Source organism: Coturnix japonica, chromosome 24 (genome assembly GCF_001577835.2).
Source record: "Coturnix japonica isolate 7356 chromosome 24, Coturnix japonica 2.1, whole genome shotgun sequence".
Lineage (NCBI taxonomy): Eukaryota > Metazoa > Chordata > Aves > Galliformes > Phasianidae > Coturnix > Coturnix japonica.
The window spans coordinates 2,158,381-2,176,184 of NC_029539.1; the positions used below are offsets into that span (position 1 = coordinate 2,158,381).

The window sequence follows — 17,804 nt, forward strand, 5'->3', positions numbered from 1 at the left end:
TGAGTGACTGAGTGACTGACTGAGTGCGGCCCGCTGCGCAGCTCGCCCCACCTTAAGGACGAACCAATCAGCAGCCTCGCTCAGCGATATGGGGCGGGACTTAGAGGCGCTCAGCCAATGGCGGGCGGAGCGGCCCAAAGCCGCGCTCTGGGCTGGGGGGGGGGCGGTGGCGGTGCTGGTGCTGGTGTCGGTCCGGTTCGGTTCAGGCCGCCGCCATGTGGCCGTGCGGAGGGCGGCGGCAGCGGCGGTTCGGGGGTGTCGCGATGCTCCTCCTCGTGCTGTGGCTGCTGGCACGCAGGTGAGAGCCGCCGAGACCACGGGGTGTGAGGGAGAGGGGGGAAAAGGGGCCGGGATGTGAGGGGTTGGGTTATAAAAATAGGAATAATAACTAAAAATGGGCAGTTTGGATATGGGGAGCTGGGCACAAAGCGTGGGGATCGGGGCAAGCGTGCTGAGCGCACCTGAGCCCTCATGTATTGCAATAGAGGGGGGATGGATGGGACCTCAGCATCGATCTGAGTCTGTGCTACCCAGCAGTGAATCCATGGCAAAGCATCCATTGCAAAGCATTCATTGCAAACTATCTATTGCAATGCATTCATTGCAAACTATCCATTGCAAACTATCCATTGTAAACTATCCATTGCAAACCATCCATGCAAACTGCGTAGGGTGACAGCAAAGTTCCATTGCAATTGTACAATATGGACCCCAGGTCTCCCAGCCCTCTTTGGTGACTTGGTGGGGACCTTCCAGCTGAGTTATGGCCGGGATTAAGGAGATGAGCTTAAGTGATTAGTTTATTTTTATCTGGCCGTGTTCCTTCTGCCTCCAGTGTTTGCAGGTGTAACTCAGGGCTTTGTCTGGCTCAGGAGCAGATTTGCAGTGTGCCTTTATCCATACTTGGAGCTTTACATCACCTGGACCTTTCAGCTTTCTGCCTCGGGCTCCCCCAGCCCATTAATGCTCCCCAACATTCAGTCATCATTCTGTGTCTGTGCTCAGCTTCTGCTGATGGCCATTTTTGATCCCATTCCTATCCAGGCCCTCACCCTTTAAATACAACTGTCGTGCTGGTTGTCTGAAGGCAGCGAATTCTAACCCAGCCTTGCTTTTCCAGGTATTACCCATGCCTGCCGCCTGTTGTTTCAGAGCCCTGTGAGAATGCTGTTGTACACAGGTACTCTGTGCTTGCCAGCCAGCCCTGCCATATGTGGAAAGCCTTAGATTTAGTTCCTTGTAGTGTCCCTGTCTCGTGCTGGACGACAGGTAATGGCTGCAGGCTCCTGGGCAGTAATCCCTGTAGTAAACCCTCTGCTAACACCCGCTCTGCACTTAGTATAGAACACAGCCAGAGCCCTTTGCAAATGTGACACATGAAATGTGTGGGTCGCTGTTTTCTTCAGGCTGGAATTCATTTCTTGCATCTGGCCGTGATGGTGTCTCAGTGGAACAAGCTTCTATTGTCCAGCTCTGTTGTGTATTCATTTCTGGAACACGGGTGGTCTGATGGAGGCACTGTAGTTGCTTTGGATCTGGACTAGTTGATAAGAATGTGGTTTTTTTGGTTCCCAGAATGAACTGGGGAGCAGTGCAAGGCAATAGGAGGTTGTTTCCTGCGTGCAGGAACCGACCTGAATGGAGCTGTGATGTGAATGTTCCAGCTGGTAAGTGCTTTGGAACCCGACGTCTCATTTGGTCCAGTTCTATTGGCAGATAAGTCATTAAGGAGTTGGTGTGAGCAGCAATACAGGTGGACATAAGTTAGTGATGACAGCAGACGTGATCCTTCCTGAGTGATGAACTGAATCTCTCTTTAAACTGAGGGGGTGACACGACGAGTCCCTTGTAGGAGGAGGTGCTGCAGGCTGCTCACCTCTCCCTTTTCTCTTGCAGGTTTAATTGGAGTGAACTGGTCCCAGTGCGGCTGTGGGGCAGGACACTGGGCCTGCAGACCAAGCACTCACAGTTCCTGCTGGAAGGAATGCCCTTCCGTATATTTGGAGGTTCCATGCACTATTTCCGAGTCCCCAGGGAATACTGGGAGGATCGCATGCTAAAGATGAAGGCGTGTGGCTTGAACACCCTCACAACGTAAGCACCCTTGCTCTTATCCCTGGGATGTGTACAGCCCTGATGGTGGCGATGTCTGTTGGTACTTGTGGCAAATGATGAGTTCCTTGTCCTGCCCCATCCTTTAGCATGTCTGAGGTTTACACAGCTGCCATGTCTTCCGATTTAGATTGTCACTTAAATGCAGACAGTAACTGCTGTTCCTCTTTGCCAATCTCACTGAGTTTGATGGTCTTGACAAACTCAGGCACTGCACAGCACAGGAAAAGAGTGCAGCAAGGAAAGGGCTCATGAGAAAAAGAGGCACAGATCATATTTAAGAGGGGACTTTGTGATGTGTGCGTTCTGTAATCCCTGAGTCTGTCACTAAGAAATGGAGTGCTCAGCTTTTATTTTCCCTGTCCTTCACAGACACAGAGCTTCGTTCTCACTGCCCTGACTTTGCCTTTCAGGTATGTACCATGGAACCTTCATGAACAAACACGAGGGAAGTTTGACTTCAGTGAGAACCTGGATCTAGAGTATGTGGTGCAAGTATTGTCATTAAATACTGAGGGGAGGGCGTGCGTGTTGGTTCTGGGTGAAGACAGCATTTCCAGCTTCCAAGCCTTGCCTTGGTCTGGTGTTGGAGATCCTCACTTCTTCCCCTGCTTCCCAGAGCCCCAGGAGCTTACAAGTTTAGCATGAATCCAGTGTAATTATTTCACCTAGTAATTCCTTTCTGGTTCTAAATTCTCCCGGTGATTGGCATATTAGGAGCACACGAAGCATGGATGCTGCAGTCAGACAGTAATCAGTGTCTGTATTTCTAGGGCCTTCCTTTCCCTGGCAGCTAAGAATGGGCTGTGGGTGATTCTGCGTCCTGGACCTTACATCTGCTCAGAGTGGGACCTCGGTGGCCTGCCCAGGTAAGAGCAGGTGAATGCTATTGTTGGTAGGAGCCTTTGGGAGCTGAGCTGAGTACGTCAGTACTGAGACTCGCTTGGTTACTGGATCCCAGTGGAACCAGTGCCTGGTTACAGACCTCTTGTTTTCCTTCAGCAGAGACACGTGGCCAAACGTGAGGGTTATTTCTTTTAGTCCTTTTATTTATTTATCTTTTCAAAACACCTTTTGTATCCTACACGGTTCAGGTACTGAACTTTGAAGGTGTTTTTGGTCAGCTTGCTGAGCTGGATGTCTTTCCAACCTCTGAAAGCAGAACTCACTGATGCCTTTTGCAGAGGCAGGGGTGGTGCGGTCCTGCTCTGCTTGTATCATTACAGCAGCACACAGTTCTGCACTTAGACTGTTTCTCTGTTAACCCCCAAACAGCCAACTAAATCTTGTAAATAAGCAGAAGAGACCATGGGAACAATTAGTGGAACCATTGATTTGAATGATGATTGGGGTTTTATGAGAGAGCACTTAACTGTAGGGTGCCCTTGGGGATGCAGGGAATTCTGGAGTAACCTTAGAGCGATAAGCTTACCCTTCTGTGCTTCTTGGTTTGCTCTTGAATTATCTCCTCTATAGTTACAGGAGTCATGTTTCTGAAGTTGAAAACTGCTTTTTTCATAGTTGGCTGCTGCAGGACCCAGAGATGCAGCTGAGAACAACATACAAGGGCTTCACAGAGGCGGTGGATGCCTATTTTGATCGTCTAATGCCAATCGTAGTCCCTCTTCAGGCAAGTACAATCCATTGCCCCTCTGTATACAGATGAGTGTTGGTCTGTATAGCAGCAGCAGGTCAAAGCAGTGACAGATCTACCAGCTTCACTTGGGGAGCCACTGTTGGCTGTAGTTGGCCATACCAGCTCTGCAGTGTGAGATGTGTGATTGTGCTGTGTAGGCTCTGGGAAGGGTTGTGCAGATTCATGCATCTTTTCTATAAGCCAGCTCTGCTGTGATTTTGCTCCTTCTGATTAGAAATCACAGTGAACATCTCCGTTTTGTTTCCAACAGTACAAGAGAGGAGGTCCCATCATTGCAGTGCAAGTGGAGAATGAATACGGTTCCTATGCCAAAGACTCAAACTACATGGCCTATGTGAAAATGGTAATGTTGGCCTGTTTACTTGTTTCTGTGGTGAGTCCCACTCAAAGCACCTTCCTTGCAGTACTTTCTTCTGAGTGAATGTGACCATGGCTTCGGGAAGCCTTGAAAGCATCAGTGCTAAATCCAGATAGATTTTCCATGGTACTTCTTTTGGTTACACCTCTCACTACTGGAAAACTGAGTTCCTGTGTATAGTTCCTGTGTACTGAAGAGGGTAACAGGGTAATAGAGGAGTGGCCATCATTCAAAGCTGGCCTTGAAGAAGCTGCCTCCTGTTAGTCCTGCTTCACTTCTCTTGGACTGCATTAAAGAAGGGTTTCTCCATTCCTAACCTCTTGTAATCTGAGGTCCAGCATCAGGAAGGTTAATTTACCCAAAGGAAGGTTAATTTACCTAACGTCTTCCTTACCCTTGTCAGTTGGAGATGGACTGCTCCCTGCCTCCAGGCTGTGTGGTGAAGTTGGCCAGTACCCAAGGAGGAGAATCTAACATGAGTCAGACCTGCTCACTCTTCCCCAGTACAATAGCGAGGCAGGAAGCTAACAGCTGCCTGTTTCTGAACTAACTCTACCTTATGGAGTGATTTCTTGTTGCTTGGAAAGATAAATAGCAAGTATGCATACAAGTATGTTAAGGTTAGTTGCTGACCTGAGCTGATAAAGTCGAAATAGCCTCTTTTATCTGCATAGTTTTGCTTGTTGTGTGCCGTGCCCATTGACAAGCATGTGGGTAAGTGGCTTTTAGGGCCCCGGATGAGTGGGGCACAGAGACTGTTGTGTCTGAACAGCGTGCCAGCTCCGTTCTTACTTTCCCATATCTCAGTGATGAAAGAGCTTGTGATGTTCCATGGACTTGTCAGAACAGATAACTTTCCTCGTCAGGCCTGTGGGTGTATTTTTGTGGTGCTGCTTTGTTGTATTCTGGAATTGTGAAGTGCTTCCAGAAGAAGCTGTGGGAAAGCTGGATGTGTAGGGCTTCCTTGGGTTGGAGTGGGGTCTGCGGTGCTTCAGGCCTTCAGCTCCAACAGCAACAAGCAGATCAAGCTGCACCTTATTGTGCAGTGCAATCCACACACAACCTGAAAAGCCTGTCCTGCTCTCACACCCATCTCAGGCCACGAGAGGGTGTGCTGGCAGTGACCCGGGGTTAGCTGAGCACACACCAGTGTCTGCCTCTGACACTGCTGCTATTCCTGGGTTCTGTGCTGTGCACTGAAGTCCTGCAGTGCATTTAAATGCCTTCCAGCTCTGCTGTTTCTCCGTGCTGCACTTGTATTTCAGCAGAAAATATATTAAAAAAGGAAGAAATTTAGCTCTGAGTGCAGTGCTTCAAGAGTTATCTTAATAAAACTTACTGGAAATTCCAGTTCTGTTAGCAGATCCCAGCGTCCATTTGGGTATTGATGGCAGATTGATAAACTAAACATGTTTTTTCCACTCTGAATTGAATCTGTTGTCTCTAAGGTAGGTTGTGTGAGATGCTCAGCAGGCTGTAATAAGTTGGCACACGTGCTGTAGGTGCTCGTATCACCATTTTGTAGTTCATGGTTTGTTATTAAGGTGAAGGTGTGTGTTCAGAGCTCTGTGGAGCTGTTGGAGTCCCTCTGACTGCAGCTGTGCTGAGAAGAGGGGTTAAGTTGTTACTAGCAATTCCTAATCCCTCTTTCAAACATCGGCCACAGTGTAAAGGGATAAGTGTGAGAGAACACTCCTGGTGGGAATAAGGTGCGTGTGCATGCATTTTAACACAGCTGGGAGTGCCGCTGCATACAGCTCTGTGGTACTGAGGAACCATCAATTCTTTCAGGCGTGACTATCCAAGGAACCGAGCTGTCCTGTGATGGATGTGCTCACTGGAAATGGGCGTTTTTCTCCTATTACTTTCTGTTGTTAGACAGAGAGATGGTGATAATGTGCTTTAATATCCTGATAAATACAGAATTTGGGCTGTTAACACAGTGGCTTTTCCTCTTTTTAATGCAGGCTCTGTTAAGCAGGGGGATTGTGGAGCTGCTGATGACCTCAGACAACAAGAATGGGTTATCATATGGCTTAGTGGAAGGAGGTGAGTGCTTGGGAGGCTGTTCCTTGGGGCAGCGGATGAAACTGAATGAAATCACATTGAATGAGAGTGGCTGCTTTGTGGATGTGGCTGGATCTCAGCCCTGAGCGGCTGCAAGCATGCAGAACAACAGCAATCCCTTCTTAGAAAGATTTCCCAGTGCTGCAGTGATTGCAGCATTGCCCCACATGGAGGCAGCCTCTCTGCTTTTGAGGGTTCTCAATGGGTGTGGGTAAAACACCTCGCTGCTCCTGTGTCACACCAGGCAGTGCTATTAAAGGGCTGAGAATCTTTACTGCTTTGTTTGAATGGATGCTATGTTTGTATATAGAAGTACCAGAGGGACAAATCCAGCAGCTCAGCAGTGTGAGCTCTCAGCAGTGCTCTCACAGTGCTTTGATTCTTATGGAGCACAGCAGTTTCCAGCTGTGACCACACAGGGTCACCCTCTCCCTGCTGTCCAGGAGGTGTGGAACAGCCCCATCCTTCAGCATCTGCAGGAGAGTTCCCAGCTCCATCATGCTCAGAGTTATCTTTTCCAGCATGTTGCACTGTGATGGGCACCAAAATAAAGCTCCGGGTTCCCACTAAGCCAAAGCTAAAGCACCATGATGGAAAGCTGTACACATGGGAATGCTGCCTACAGTGGAAAGGCTGAGTAAGGCTTTGGGCCTGGTTCTCCATCCCCTGTCCAGAGTTGAATGGTGTGCTGTTAATCTGCACAAGGAGCAGAATTGGGCATTTTTGCCTAATTCTGGATTGCCAACTAATGTATCACATCAAGGCTAAGTCTACATTATGTTTTGTTCTCCTGCTGTGTTTGCCTGTGCTAAATTCTTCAGCTCAGCACACTATATAGTTCAGCACATTAGTTTCAGGGTATATATATAGAGAAGGAAGCTTTTGCTTCTGTAAGTATTCTGTTTGAAGTGCTCTGTGTGACACAACTGGGGCTGGATCCCATGCCGGCTCTTGTAAGAAGTCACTTTTTACAAGAGAATCACACTCCTGCTCCTGCAGTTTCAAAGTTTCTTGGGGAGAATGAAGCGACTGAGGTCTAGGAAAGTATGAAAACTATTCGAGCATCTATTATGGGCTAGGACACTGACAGCAGGTCGCTGTGTTGTAATGCATCAGCTTCTGCAGCCAGCTCTTCACTTTGCCTTTTGCTGTCGGTGCAGCACACAGCACTGCTGGCTCCCCTGTGCTGCATGGGGCAGGAGCACAGAGGCATCTTCCAGTCTCAGTTTCTGCCTGGCTCACTCACACTGCAGCCCCTCTCTCCATCCCCGCAGACATCACAAGCAGTGAGATTGCCTGGCTTTCCTGCAGCTATAGCCTGGGAGATCGGTGTGCCATTCAGATATGATGTTCTAATAATAAGTTTGCCTTTATGTGGTGCCTTTTAGGTGCTTTGCAGCCTCTAATTAAAGCTGATGAGGCGTTCTGATGCTCTCTTTCTAGTAGCTCTGAATGCTGTGGCTGAGAACACAGCCTGCAGGTATTCCACTGTGTGCTGTGGTCCCCTCACGTCCCACATACTCAGTGAGGACTTTGATGGGAAATTTCTGGGGAGGTGGTTTGGGTGATATTCCAGTTCCCTTTGGGCTGATGCCCAGAGAGGCGGTCCCATACATGAAAGCATTTTGCAGGCATCGGAATTAATAACAGCTTTTTTTCTTTCCTTGACAGCATTGGCCACTGTTAACTTTCAGAAGCTGGAACCTGGTGTATTGAAATACCTGGATAAGATACAGGTAAAATGCAGAAATACTCTGTTTTGTCTGAGTTTTGCGGGACAGCTTTATCTCAACAGAAAGTTCATGTTCCTTCTGTTGGAAGACAATGTTCTTTGGGAGGGTAGTTGGAGTTTTTGTTACCCTTTGGGTACAGGCAGCAAGCTCGTTATTACTTGGGCTTCAATGACTATTAAATCCACAAAAGGATCCTACATAACACATTGAAAGGTATTAGTCCAGCTACTGGAGTATGGTACAATTGCACCCACTGTTGTAAAACAACAGGGCGCTGACATCTGGCGATGGATGTGCTTTGTCACAGGGCCACGAGCTGCAATAAACTGAATTATTCCTCTTTCCTTGGTTGAATTTGTAGGTCTGCCCGCGTAGATCATCTTTAGTGCCTAACAGATTTGAGTGCCTAGTAATTCTTTTCTGAATATTCAGTGATTGATTAAATAATTAAAATGAGCACGCTTTGGCAGGAGAAAGTGCTCTCCATGAGGCTGCTTGGCAGACATGTTTTCTGTAGTGGCAGTGCAGTGTGTACCAGTGGGAAGGACAAGGGACCATCCAATAAAGCTAGGGGAGCTGTCTGGTCCCTGCCTAACTTGCCTTACTGTGGCTGTATTATACGTGGAGCTGATTCTATACACGTATAAATGCCCACTTTCAGCGCTTACTCCACTTTCAAGTGTTGGTGCCCAATAGCATCCTATTTGCAGTTGCCTTCCCTCCAGAAGATCACTGCTCTTTTTCCCAGTCTCTTTTATCCTGCTGCTGTGCGTTCCCTTAGGACTCAGTTTGAAGGCTGTGCTCTTCAGATGCTGAATAAGTTCCCAGCAGCTCCTTCCAGCAGCGCTGTGCCCTCAGAGCAGCCCAGCCTACCTGGCATTTAATGTTTGCTGCAGAAATGCATTCACACGGAGTGCATTGCTTGAGCATCTCTGATTCCCTGCGCTGTCAGAGATGTGAATCAGTATGAAAAAAGAGGTAGGGAATTGCCTAATGAGCATCTGATGCAGAAAGTATCCTGTGTGATGCTGGGGTAGCAAGGCAAGAGCTAATTTTGATTTTTAGTGACAGGTTCTTTCTCTCCCTTTCCTCTCCTCCGTCCTCTTCTCTCTCTATTGCTCTGTGTGCTCCAGATGTCAGCCTGGGAAGTTCAGAATAGCTGACATGTGCCCCTGGTCACGATCGATTCTATTCTGATCTCTTCGCCTGGCTTTTGCTCAGTCTGTGAAATGCAGCCCTGCTGTTGGCGTGCTGAGAGCCGCATCCCATCACACTAACTTCTTTTTTGTCTCGTTCAGACAAAAGAGATTCTGCTTTCTTCAGGTCTAGGAAAATTCCACCACATGCAGCAAATGAACAGAGGGCACCTTTCCCACAAACTGAACACGTACATAAAACACAGCCCAGCAAAAGCAGCTCCCCCATTGCCACATGTACTGATTAGAAGACAGGAAGCCTGTCATTCATATTCATAAGGATTGTGAGGCTGCGTTACCTTTTCCTTGTCATGATCTCTTATTCCAGAAGTCAGTAGAACTTATTCAACTTGTTTACTGGGGATGGAGTGATTAAACATATCACTGAGAGCTGGTCTGAACTTGGAGCGGTTGGATTATTACAGGCACCTGCAGTTGTTTTCTCCTAATGAAACATGAGTTTCTTTAATGCCACTTACCTTGGCTATTTCATGCGGCATCACATAAAGCCCCTATCAAATAAATGGCCAAATTGCCTTGACTGGAAATAAATACCATGAACAGGGAGTGCCAGTTGTTCTGTGCAAGGTGATGGGGCCGGGTGGAATTCTGCAGGAGCTAAAGGAGCTGGCAAGCAGTGAAGAATGGGAAGCAACTGCTCTGTGTGCAGAACCTTTATAATGAAGACCTAATTCCTGCAAAGGCTAATTTTTTCCTGCCAACACCATATGCAGCATTAAAAAGGCATTAAGCTGCTAAGGTCTGCTGTTCCCACCTTGGCAAGCACTGGCTGCAGTGCACCTGCAAACCCTCAGCTGGCAGTGGCGTAGCTGATAAGTAGACATTTATAAATGCCTATTTCTAGCAGAAGCTAAACAGTGACAGTTGGTTAGTCTCTTTTTTTTTGCTACAGCTCCACCACCCTGGTCCATTTTAACTCTGTTTTTGTTTTGGTGCAGCGAGATCAGCCAATGATGGTGATGGAGTATTGGACCGGATGGTTTGATAACTGGGGAGGCCCTCACTGTGTCTTCGATGCGGATGGTGAGCAGTGCATGGTGTTGTAGAGGGGGGGGATTCTTGCTCTGCAAACAGTAACAGGAAAATGGCAGGACCTTTTCAGATGCTCTGTTCATCATTTTTACTGTGTTTTTTAAGCTCGTTAGGAAGGCACTAAAATAAATAATCCCACAACCTCAAGGGCATCTAAGGCCTCTGTAAGTCTACTTTAATGCCTGTTTCATCTACCTGCAGCTGTCTTTGTAGCTGGACTGTTGCTGTGTTGAGTTTAGGAGTATGATTGAGTGGTCATTCTGCTTAACAGCAAAACTCCAGCCTGTGTCCACGAGTTATGCTTATTTTGCCTATTAGAAGAGGTATATTTGCATGGATTAATCTGTCCCAATGTGCCAATGGATGCGCTGCCCTTCCTGAGGGCTAAATGCAGATTGCTGTAATTACACAGACCAGAATGTCTGAGTCTGCTTTGAATTACTAGAAGAGGGTCAGACGAGCTTATTGGTTTGTGGACTTCATGGCATTGCCTTTCCTTTACAGAAATGGTGAATACTGTAGCAAGCATCCTCAGATTAGGAGCATCCATCAATCTCTACATGTTTCATGGAGGCACCAACTTTGGCTTCATGAATGGTGCTTTGAAGACTGATGAGTACAAGTCAGATGTCACCAGCTATGGTGAGTTCTCTGTCACTGCCTTGCTCATGCACCTGCTGTGAGAGCACAGCTCAGGCTGCCCTTTGGGCTACTTAGAGTTGGTAGAAGTGTTTTGAAATGATCAGTGTAACCCCATGGTCATGGGTAGCTGAGCTGGAATATAGCTTGGAAGCAAATGCTTATCTCAGAGGAGGCTCACATTAATATTCCCTGTTTGCAGACCCATTCCAGGATGCGTCGCTAAGCACAGTGACACAGCTTGTAGAGTGCAAGTTTCCTTAACTTAATGCTGAATGAATTGTCTTGGGCTCTCACTTCTTGAATGATGGTATGTGTGCTTCTTTTTCAGATTACGATGCTGTGCTGACAGAGGCTGGAGACTATACATCCAAATTTTTCAAGCTCCGACAACTCTTCAGCACAATCATTGGTAATTATAAATCCTAGAGCCAAAATAGTGTTGCAGTCTACTGCACTAAAATCAGAATAATCTACACTGCTGGAGCCCTATGGCTCTGATTGTGTGACTGGGAGCATTTCCCAAGAGGCAGGAAGGAGGAGGACCAGGGATTTCAGGTATTTAGTCTGTTAGCAGGCAGGTGGCACTTGGCACCATCTCACTGTACTCCCAGATGTTCACGTTTTTTGGCAGCAGATACAAGGCTCTGTAATTCAATGGAAAGTTTGATCAGAAGAGCTCTGGAGAGGCCTTAAATCTGTGTCGCCTTTTTGCATCTGAAATAGTTGCTCCATCTTTCTTTTTGCATCACAGGCCAGCCACTTCCTCTCCCTCCCATGATTGAAAGCAAGGCGTCGTACGGTGCCATCCTCCTGCATCAATATATCTCTCTCTGGGATGTGTTACCATCACTTGTACAGGTAGTAATCTGTGGCAGAGTGGAACACCTGTCTCAAATGAATTGCCTCTATGTGACCTGTTGGTGCTAAGAAAGCACTTCTTGCTTCTCCTTTGCAGCCCATAAAATCAGAGTTTCCAGTTAACATGGAGAACCTCCAACTAAACGATAGCAGTGGGCAGTCCTATGGATACGTACTCTACGAGGTTGTCATATTTGGTGGTGGACAACTGCATTCTAGAGACCATGTCCGTGACCGAGCACAGGTGAGGAGCCTGGGGCCAACTTCCCATTGATGTGAATGCTCTGATCTCAGCAGCAAGGCAGCAAATGGGCCGACCACGCAGTAAGATGTGATGTTTTTACATTAGAAACATGACTTGCTCTTTCAGTTCTCAGCTAAGCACCAACCTTTTTCATTTGTAAATCAGCTTGAGGTCTGTTGAAACTCAGAATATCTTTAAATTTGGAATGTTCTGAGAAATGCTGGTTTTGAATCTTTTTTCCACCTAGACTGAATCAGTGACAGAGCTGTGGACCCTTGGTTCTAATCCCCATTAGAGACAGTTTTCTCCCCAAATACTGCTCCAGTAACCTATGCAACCCATGAATTTAATTAATGAGATGCTGCTCTTGTCTCTCGTGCTCTGTTCTGCAGGTGTTTATTAACACCATGTATGTTGGTGAGCTGGACTACAACACGGTGGAGCTCTCCCTTCCTGAAGGACAGGTAACTTGATGGAGGTGGCAGACAGAACCAAAACTTGTAATGAGATGTAGCTCCCAAGAAGGTACGTCCCATCTAATCCATTTAACGAGCTGGTATGGTACTCTGATGCAGAAGATGGTATGCCCTAATGAGACACCATTTTGCTGGTGGAACACAGCATTATTTCACTGCCAAGTTCTTGCTGTGCACGGCCCCTTGGGTAAGGTGAGCAGGCATGAATACTCAGTGCTGCTCTTGAGGCTTATGGCAAAGCTACATGCCAAAAGCCTGCACTATCTTAAACTCCATTTCTCCATCAATCTGGTATTTAAAAATTCAACGGAGGAAGAAAAGAAAGAAAACCTTCACAAAAAGGCTGAGACCATCAGTAAGCAGATGAATTGCAACTGCCAAAGGTCCTGGTACAACCTCCCCTCTTCAGCACTGCTGCTGACTGCTGCTGTCCAGGCATTAGGGCTGTTGCATCACATGCTGTGCATTACTATAGCTGATGCCATCCCATATCTTCTTCTTTTCTTATTTCTTCACAGGGATTCAGGCAGTTGAGACTCTTGGTTGAGAACCGTGGTCGTGTCAATTACGGCCTGTCGCTGAACGAGCAGCGGAAAGGTGAGTTTTTGCCAGGTGATGGGAGGGTACCCATTCTGTTGCTCTCTGAGTGTGTTTGTTCACAGGGCAGGAAGGAGAAAAACCTTTTTTAAGCTCTGGGGTTTGATATTGGAGGATCACAGCGTTTTAAAGCTCACACAACGCTCAGCATATTCAGGAGGAACCAGTTACATCCTGTTGAGCAGCATTTGCTGAAGCATTCAAGTCCATTACGTACCATTGTGGAGCTGGAAGAGGTTGAAACCCCAGGATACTATTTTAGTGGGGAAATGTATGCAAAAAGTGTACAAGAAAGAATAATGGAGTGAGGCGTGTGACTGTACTAATTCTGTTCTACTGCTTTATACTGTGTATAAAGCCTCTGCTGCTTGGGCAGGCTCAACTGCAGCCCTGCAATTAGGGGGCTAGATTAGGACCCAGGCACTGTTTGCTATGTGCAGAGTATCTAACAAGGAAGTGCTGGAGGGAAGTTATTTCTTAAAGTATCTTAAGATCTTTGGATGAAAAACAGTGCATCAGCACTGGGTGTGAGTGCTTCCCTGTGCTAAACTTTGGTGTTCCTATTAGAGAAGTAACTGATCTACTGCTTTAACAAATCTCTATGTGGGCAGCTAACAAAAAACCAACAATAACAACAAAACCCCATCTGCTGTGCGTGCCAACAATGTTTTCTGCTTGGAGGGTATTTTAATGGCCTGGTGAGTTAAAGCGAAGGAGGGAGTGGAGAGGCCAAAGTATAGTAATGTTCTCCACTCAGTCTGGATGAGCAATGGGACCATATGGACTCTAATTCCATTGCAGAGTGTGGCTGCTTTCCATCTCCTGCTGTTCCCTTGCATTCAGAGAGGAAAATCTATCAGTTTTAGCTGCTTTTCAACTCTTCATTACCCCCATTGCTCTTGCAGGCTTAATTGGTGACATCTTCTTGAATAAAACCCCCCTGAGGAACTTCAGGATTTACAGTCTGGAGATGAAACCTGACTTCTTGAAAAGGTTGGTGGGATTTAAATGTGGTTCTTGCTCATTTGAAACCCAACTGTTTAGCAGCATTGCAGAATCTGAGAGGCAGCAGTTACACGTGTAACAGAAAGGCAAGGCCATGTAAAAGTGGGTGAGTAAACTCATGCCTTGCTAAGTTCCTTGCTGATACCTTATCAGAACATTGGGCTGTTTTCTCCACGCATTTTAAGGCAGCAGATACCCCGTGGGCTCTGACCAATGTTCCAACAAGACTATTTTGAGTTTTCTTAATGTCAGAAAATAACACGTGTGCGTCCCCCAAGATAGCACAGCTCCCGCAATGTGTGGGAAGGGGAGAGAGGTGATGTGAAACCAAACAGGCTTTTAAAAGAGGGAAAAATGAAGGAAAAAAAAAAAGAAAAATCAAATTTCTGAGAGATAACATGCAAAACCTGGATTATCATGGATAGTGATAACTCCATATCTCCTTTTCTTGCACCAAAGACTTGCATTTCAGTGGCATGGCAAGTATAGGAGAATGAAGACCAAGACGTGTTCCACCTGTTCCTTTCAGTTTGCTAAACAGCATCACCCTCTTGCAGCATGAAGGATATCGCCTTAAGGCACTACCAGTAGGAAGCAACTCCTTCCATCAGGCATGGAAGGAAACTGCAGCCTTGTTGTATGTAACCCATCCACTGCTGTAAGCAGGGCTCTGAAGTGATGCTGAAGCTGCTGTTGGAATTTGGTGCTGCCCAGAGCTTCCCTGTGTTAGCTGTGCTTGGCCATTCTCTTGCAGCCTGCAGCACGCTGGTGGATGGAGCGCAGTCCCAGATTACTTCGTCGGTCCAGCTTTTTTCCGTGGAAAGCTGTGGATAGAGCATCAGCCACAGGATACTTTCTTGAAGCTACAGGTAAGTCCTTGTCCTTCCCCACCGGTTTTGATTCATGAGGGGTTGCAAAAGCTGGTTAAAGAGATCCTGTATGTTAGATACAGCTGCTTCACTAATCCTGTATGATTCCAGGGCTGGGAAAAAGGAGTTGTGTTTGTCAATGGTCACAACCTTGGCCGCTACTGGAAAATTGGACCTCAGGAAACACTGTACCTTCCTGGCCCCTGGTTGAGGAAAGGGAGCAATGAGGTGAGAGGCTTTGGTGTGTGTGTGTGTGTTGTTAAAGATCCTGCTCTGGGTCATGTCCCAAAGAGCTAAACTCATACAATACGTTAATTAGCTAGCTACAGCTGAAGACCAGGGCAATAGTGAAGGAAGGAGACGTAGCTCCTAGGATCTGTGAAAATTAGGGGAGGTGCTGCTCTAAAGCTAAGAGTGTGGTTCTGACAGCCATTAAGACATGACAGGGATCTCAGCTAAACTTCAAAGTGCAGCATCAAGTTCAAAATCAAGACGAAGCTGATTTGATGCTCGTTCATTTTCTGCATTGTGTGGTGCTGAAGAATCAGAGTTACTATTCTGAATCATATTGATTGATCTCTTCTAAATGAGGCTTCCTTCCTCTGCAGTGATTGTGTGCCCTTTACCCTTACAAGTTGTTAAGTAACTCAGCCTTTGTGTGAAGAGCTTTCCGTGTTCCTCTCTTCTGCAGATCATTATTTTTGAGGAACGCGCTGCAGGACGGATCATACAGTCTGTCGACATACCTTACTTGGGAAGGACCCAGTATGTGGACTGATGAGAGCTTCTTTCCCATGTTTGGTTCATCTTGAACACTCCTGGTTGCATGTCTGGGGACATGATGGCCCACGCACTTGGGCCTCTTAATTTCCACTAGACCCAGGTCAAGGATTTGCTCTTTGGCAATAAGCTCAGAAGAGAGAATGGGCCCCAAAGGAACCAGAATCTGTTGTTCCAGTGATGGATGTGGAAGCTCATCTGCCTGCACTGCCGAGGAGCTGTGGCTTGGATGGCTGTGCGTGATGTTACAGACAGCAGTGAATGTTAGGGAGTAACACGGTGCTGGAGGCAGGAGAGAGTGAACTGAACCCCGAGTCCAGCTCTCCACTGACTTTAAAAACGTGTTATTGCTGACCTCTTCATTTTTATAATTAGAGAGAAAATGGTGAACATTTGAGTAACCAGGTGTGGAAACACATGGTGTTGTACTTCCAGGCACAATTTATCAGTGCAGTCTGCAGAGGGGCTGCAACCGGTTCACTTGTTGGAAGCCACGTTGGTTGTTAAATGAGTTAAGTGTGAGCTTTGTTCCACTGTGTTTTAATGTGGAGGTTGTTTCTCTCTCAGAAAGAAGGAGAAAAAAAAAAAGAAAAAAGTTTTAAAAATTCAAAAAGTGTTTTTTTCCTCTATCAAAAATACCGTCCTGTTTCAGGTCAGGAATGAGCAAGAGTTTCCAGTCACTGACAAGAGAGAGATCCCTGCTTGCACCTGGGGATGAAGTTCCCCCTTGTAAAGCAGCAGCAATCAGTTTTTGGTTGTGATAGAAGCCAAGGAGTCACATACATAAATGGGTGAGCACATCTGGGCTCTGAGAAGCACCAACCACGTGCCTTTCATAATGGAGTTGCAGGGTATTCTAGCTCTTAAAAACCATACTTAATTTTATTTAACAAATTTAAATACAGTTTATTTAAAACTGAGAACAGACAGTGTGGCTGTCATACACTCCACCCTGACAAGAGCTGGCCTCGCTGAGCGTGCACATCTCTGCTCCCCAGACCCACAGTGCTGCTGTGCAGGTTGGAAGGGCTCAACTTTGAGGAGTGTAAAAGCAGGGCTGTGCTCAGGACTTGGGCTTTTGTGTTTTTTCTGGAAGTTAATTCCTTCCAAGGAGGGAATGCTGCAGCTCAGCAGGAGCTGGAGCTGACGTTAGTGAATGAAAACATGCAGCTAGGAGAGGCCATCAGTTGGAAACTACCTTAGCAGAAGAATTTATATGCCTTTAACAATGTCTTTTTCCCCTCTAGGCTGTGCAGACTGAACTGAGGTGTTTGATGCTTGTACAAGAACAGAATCGGTCTGCTCAGATGCAGAGAGCTCCCATTTTAGCACAAGGTAACAGTGCCTGTTCCAATAGAGTGGCCAGTGGAACTGGATGCTTTCTATCCCAATACTATTTCAGCCAGTCTAAAAGAACATTATTGTAAAGGCTGTGTAGCAAGGCTTTGTGACTGAGAGCTTCCCCCAACTAACCCAAATGTTTCTTTAAATATTAGGGAATGCACAGCCATTAGTCCAAGGGGAGACTTCTGCACCGTGAAGGTAACAATCCCATCTGTAGTACTTTAATACTTCTATGCATTAGGGCTAAAAAGAACCAAATCTGGGATTACATTTTCCTTCAACTCAAAGGGAAAACTGTGCTTCAGACCCTTATGAAAGAACTGGGGCAGTGGGGGTTGATGAGATGTTTGACAGCTGTGAGGGGAGGGTGCTAAGTTGTGTGTATTAAGGGTTTTTTGTGTGTTTGCTGGCTGGAAGTAGGGAGAAGGGCTAAGCTGTACCTTAATTTCTTCCTCAGCAAGTGTGTCGTTTTCAAATAGAGTCAGCCAAGGGAGCAGCGCCCAGGTTCCTCCTCTGCATTGCTCAGCCACGTGCCTCTTGCTGAGGAGCAAGATATAGTTTCATCAGAGAATACCCTTTCATCAATAGTACCTCAGGTCCTTTGATGTCACAGAGCAGGGAAGAGGCAACTAATATTCTGCTTAGTTTTTCAGCCTACCTGGAGCCAGAGGTAGAGGGAACAGAGCGTGCTAAGCACAGGATCCCTTTACAAGGATGCTGCTCTGTTCCCACTACTTAACTCCTTTGCACACCAATCCAGCCCTGAAAGAGGAGCTAGGGCTGAAAGATATGCCCCACTAAGATGGTAAATGC

At 46.7% G+C, this 17,804-nt stretch overlaps 1 protein-coding gene across 2 annotated transcripts; it reads left to right on the forward strand.

Moving 5' to 3' along the window:
• The first annotated feature begins 144 nt into the window (after positions 1 to 144).
• GLB1L2 (galactosidase beta 1 like 2) lies at positions 145 to 17,689 on the forward strand. Of its 2 annotated transcripts, none has more exons than XM_015883903.2 (19): positions 145 to 298; positions 1,897 to 2,094; positions 2,526 to 2,594; positions 2,886 to 2,981; positions 3,634 to 3,742; positions 4,020 to 4,142; positions 6,095 to 6,176; positions 7,866 to 7,930; positions 10,083 to 10,167; positions 10,681 to 10,818; positions 11,147 to 11,227; positions 11,570 to 11,676; positions 11,774 to 11,920; positions 12,313 to 12,384; positions 12,915 to 12,993; positions 13,899 to 13,986; positions 14,753 to 14,867; positions 14,979 to 15,095; positions 15,559 to 17,689. In XM_015883903.2, exons 1-19 carry the CDS (start codon positions 216 to 218, stop codon positions 15,643 to 15,645), a joined length of 1,941 nt encoding a protein of 646 aa, XP_015739389.1. In that variant the 5' UTR covers positions 145 to 215; the 3' UTR covers positions 15,646 to 17,689. The 2 variants fall into 2 exon arrangements, with proteins under 2 accessions (XP_015739389.1, XP_015739390.1); XM_015883904.2 differs by having other exon boundaries at positions 146 to 298; positions 4,020 to 4,112.
• Positions 17,690 to 17,804: the final 115 nt, after the last annotated feature.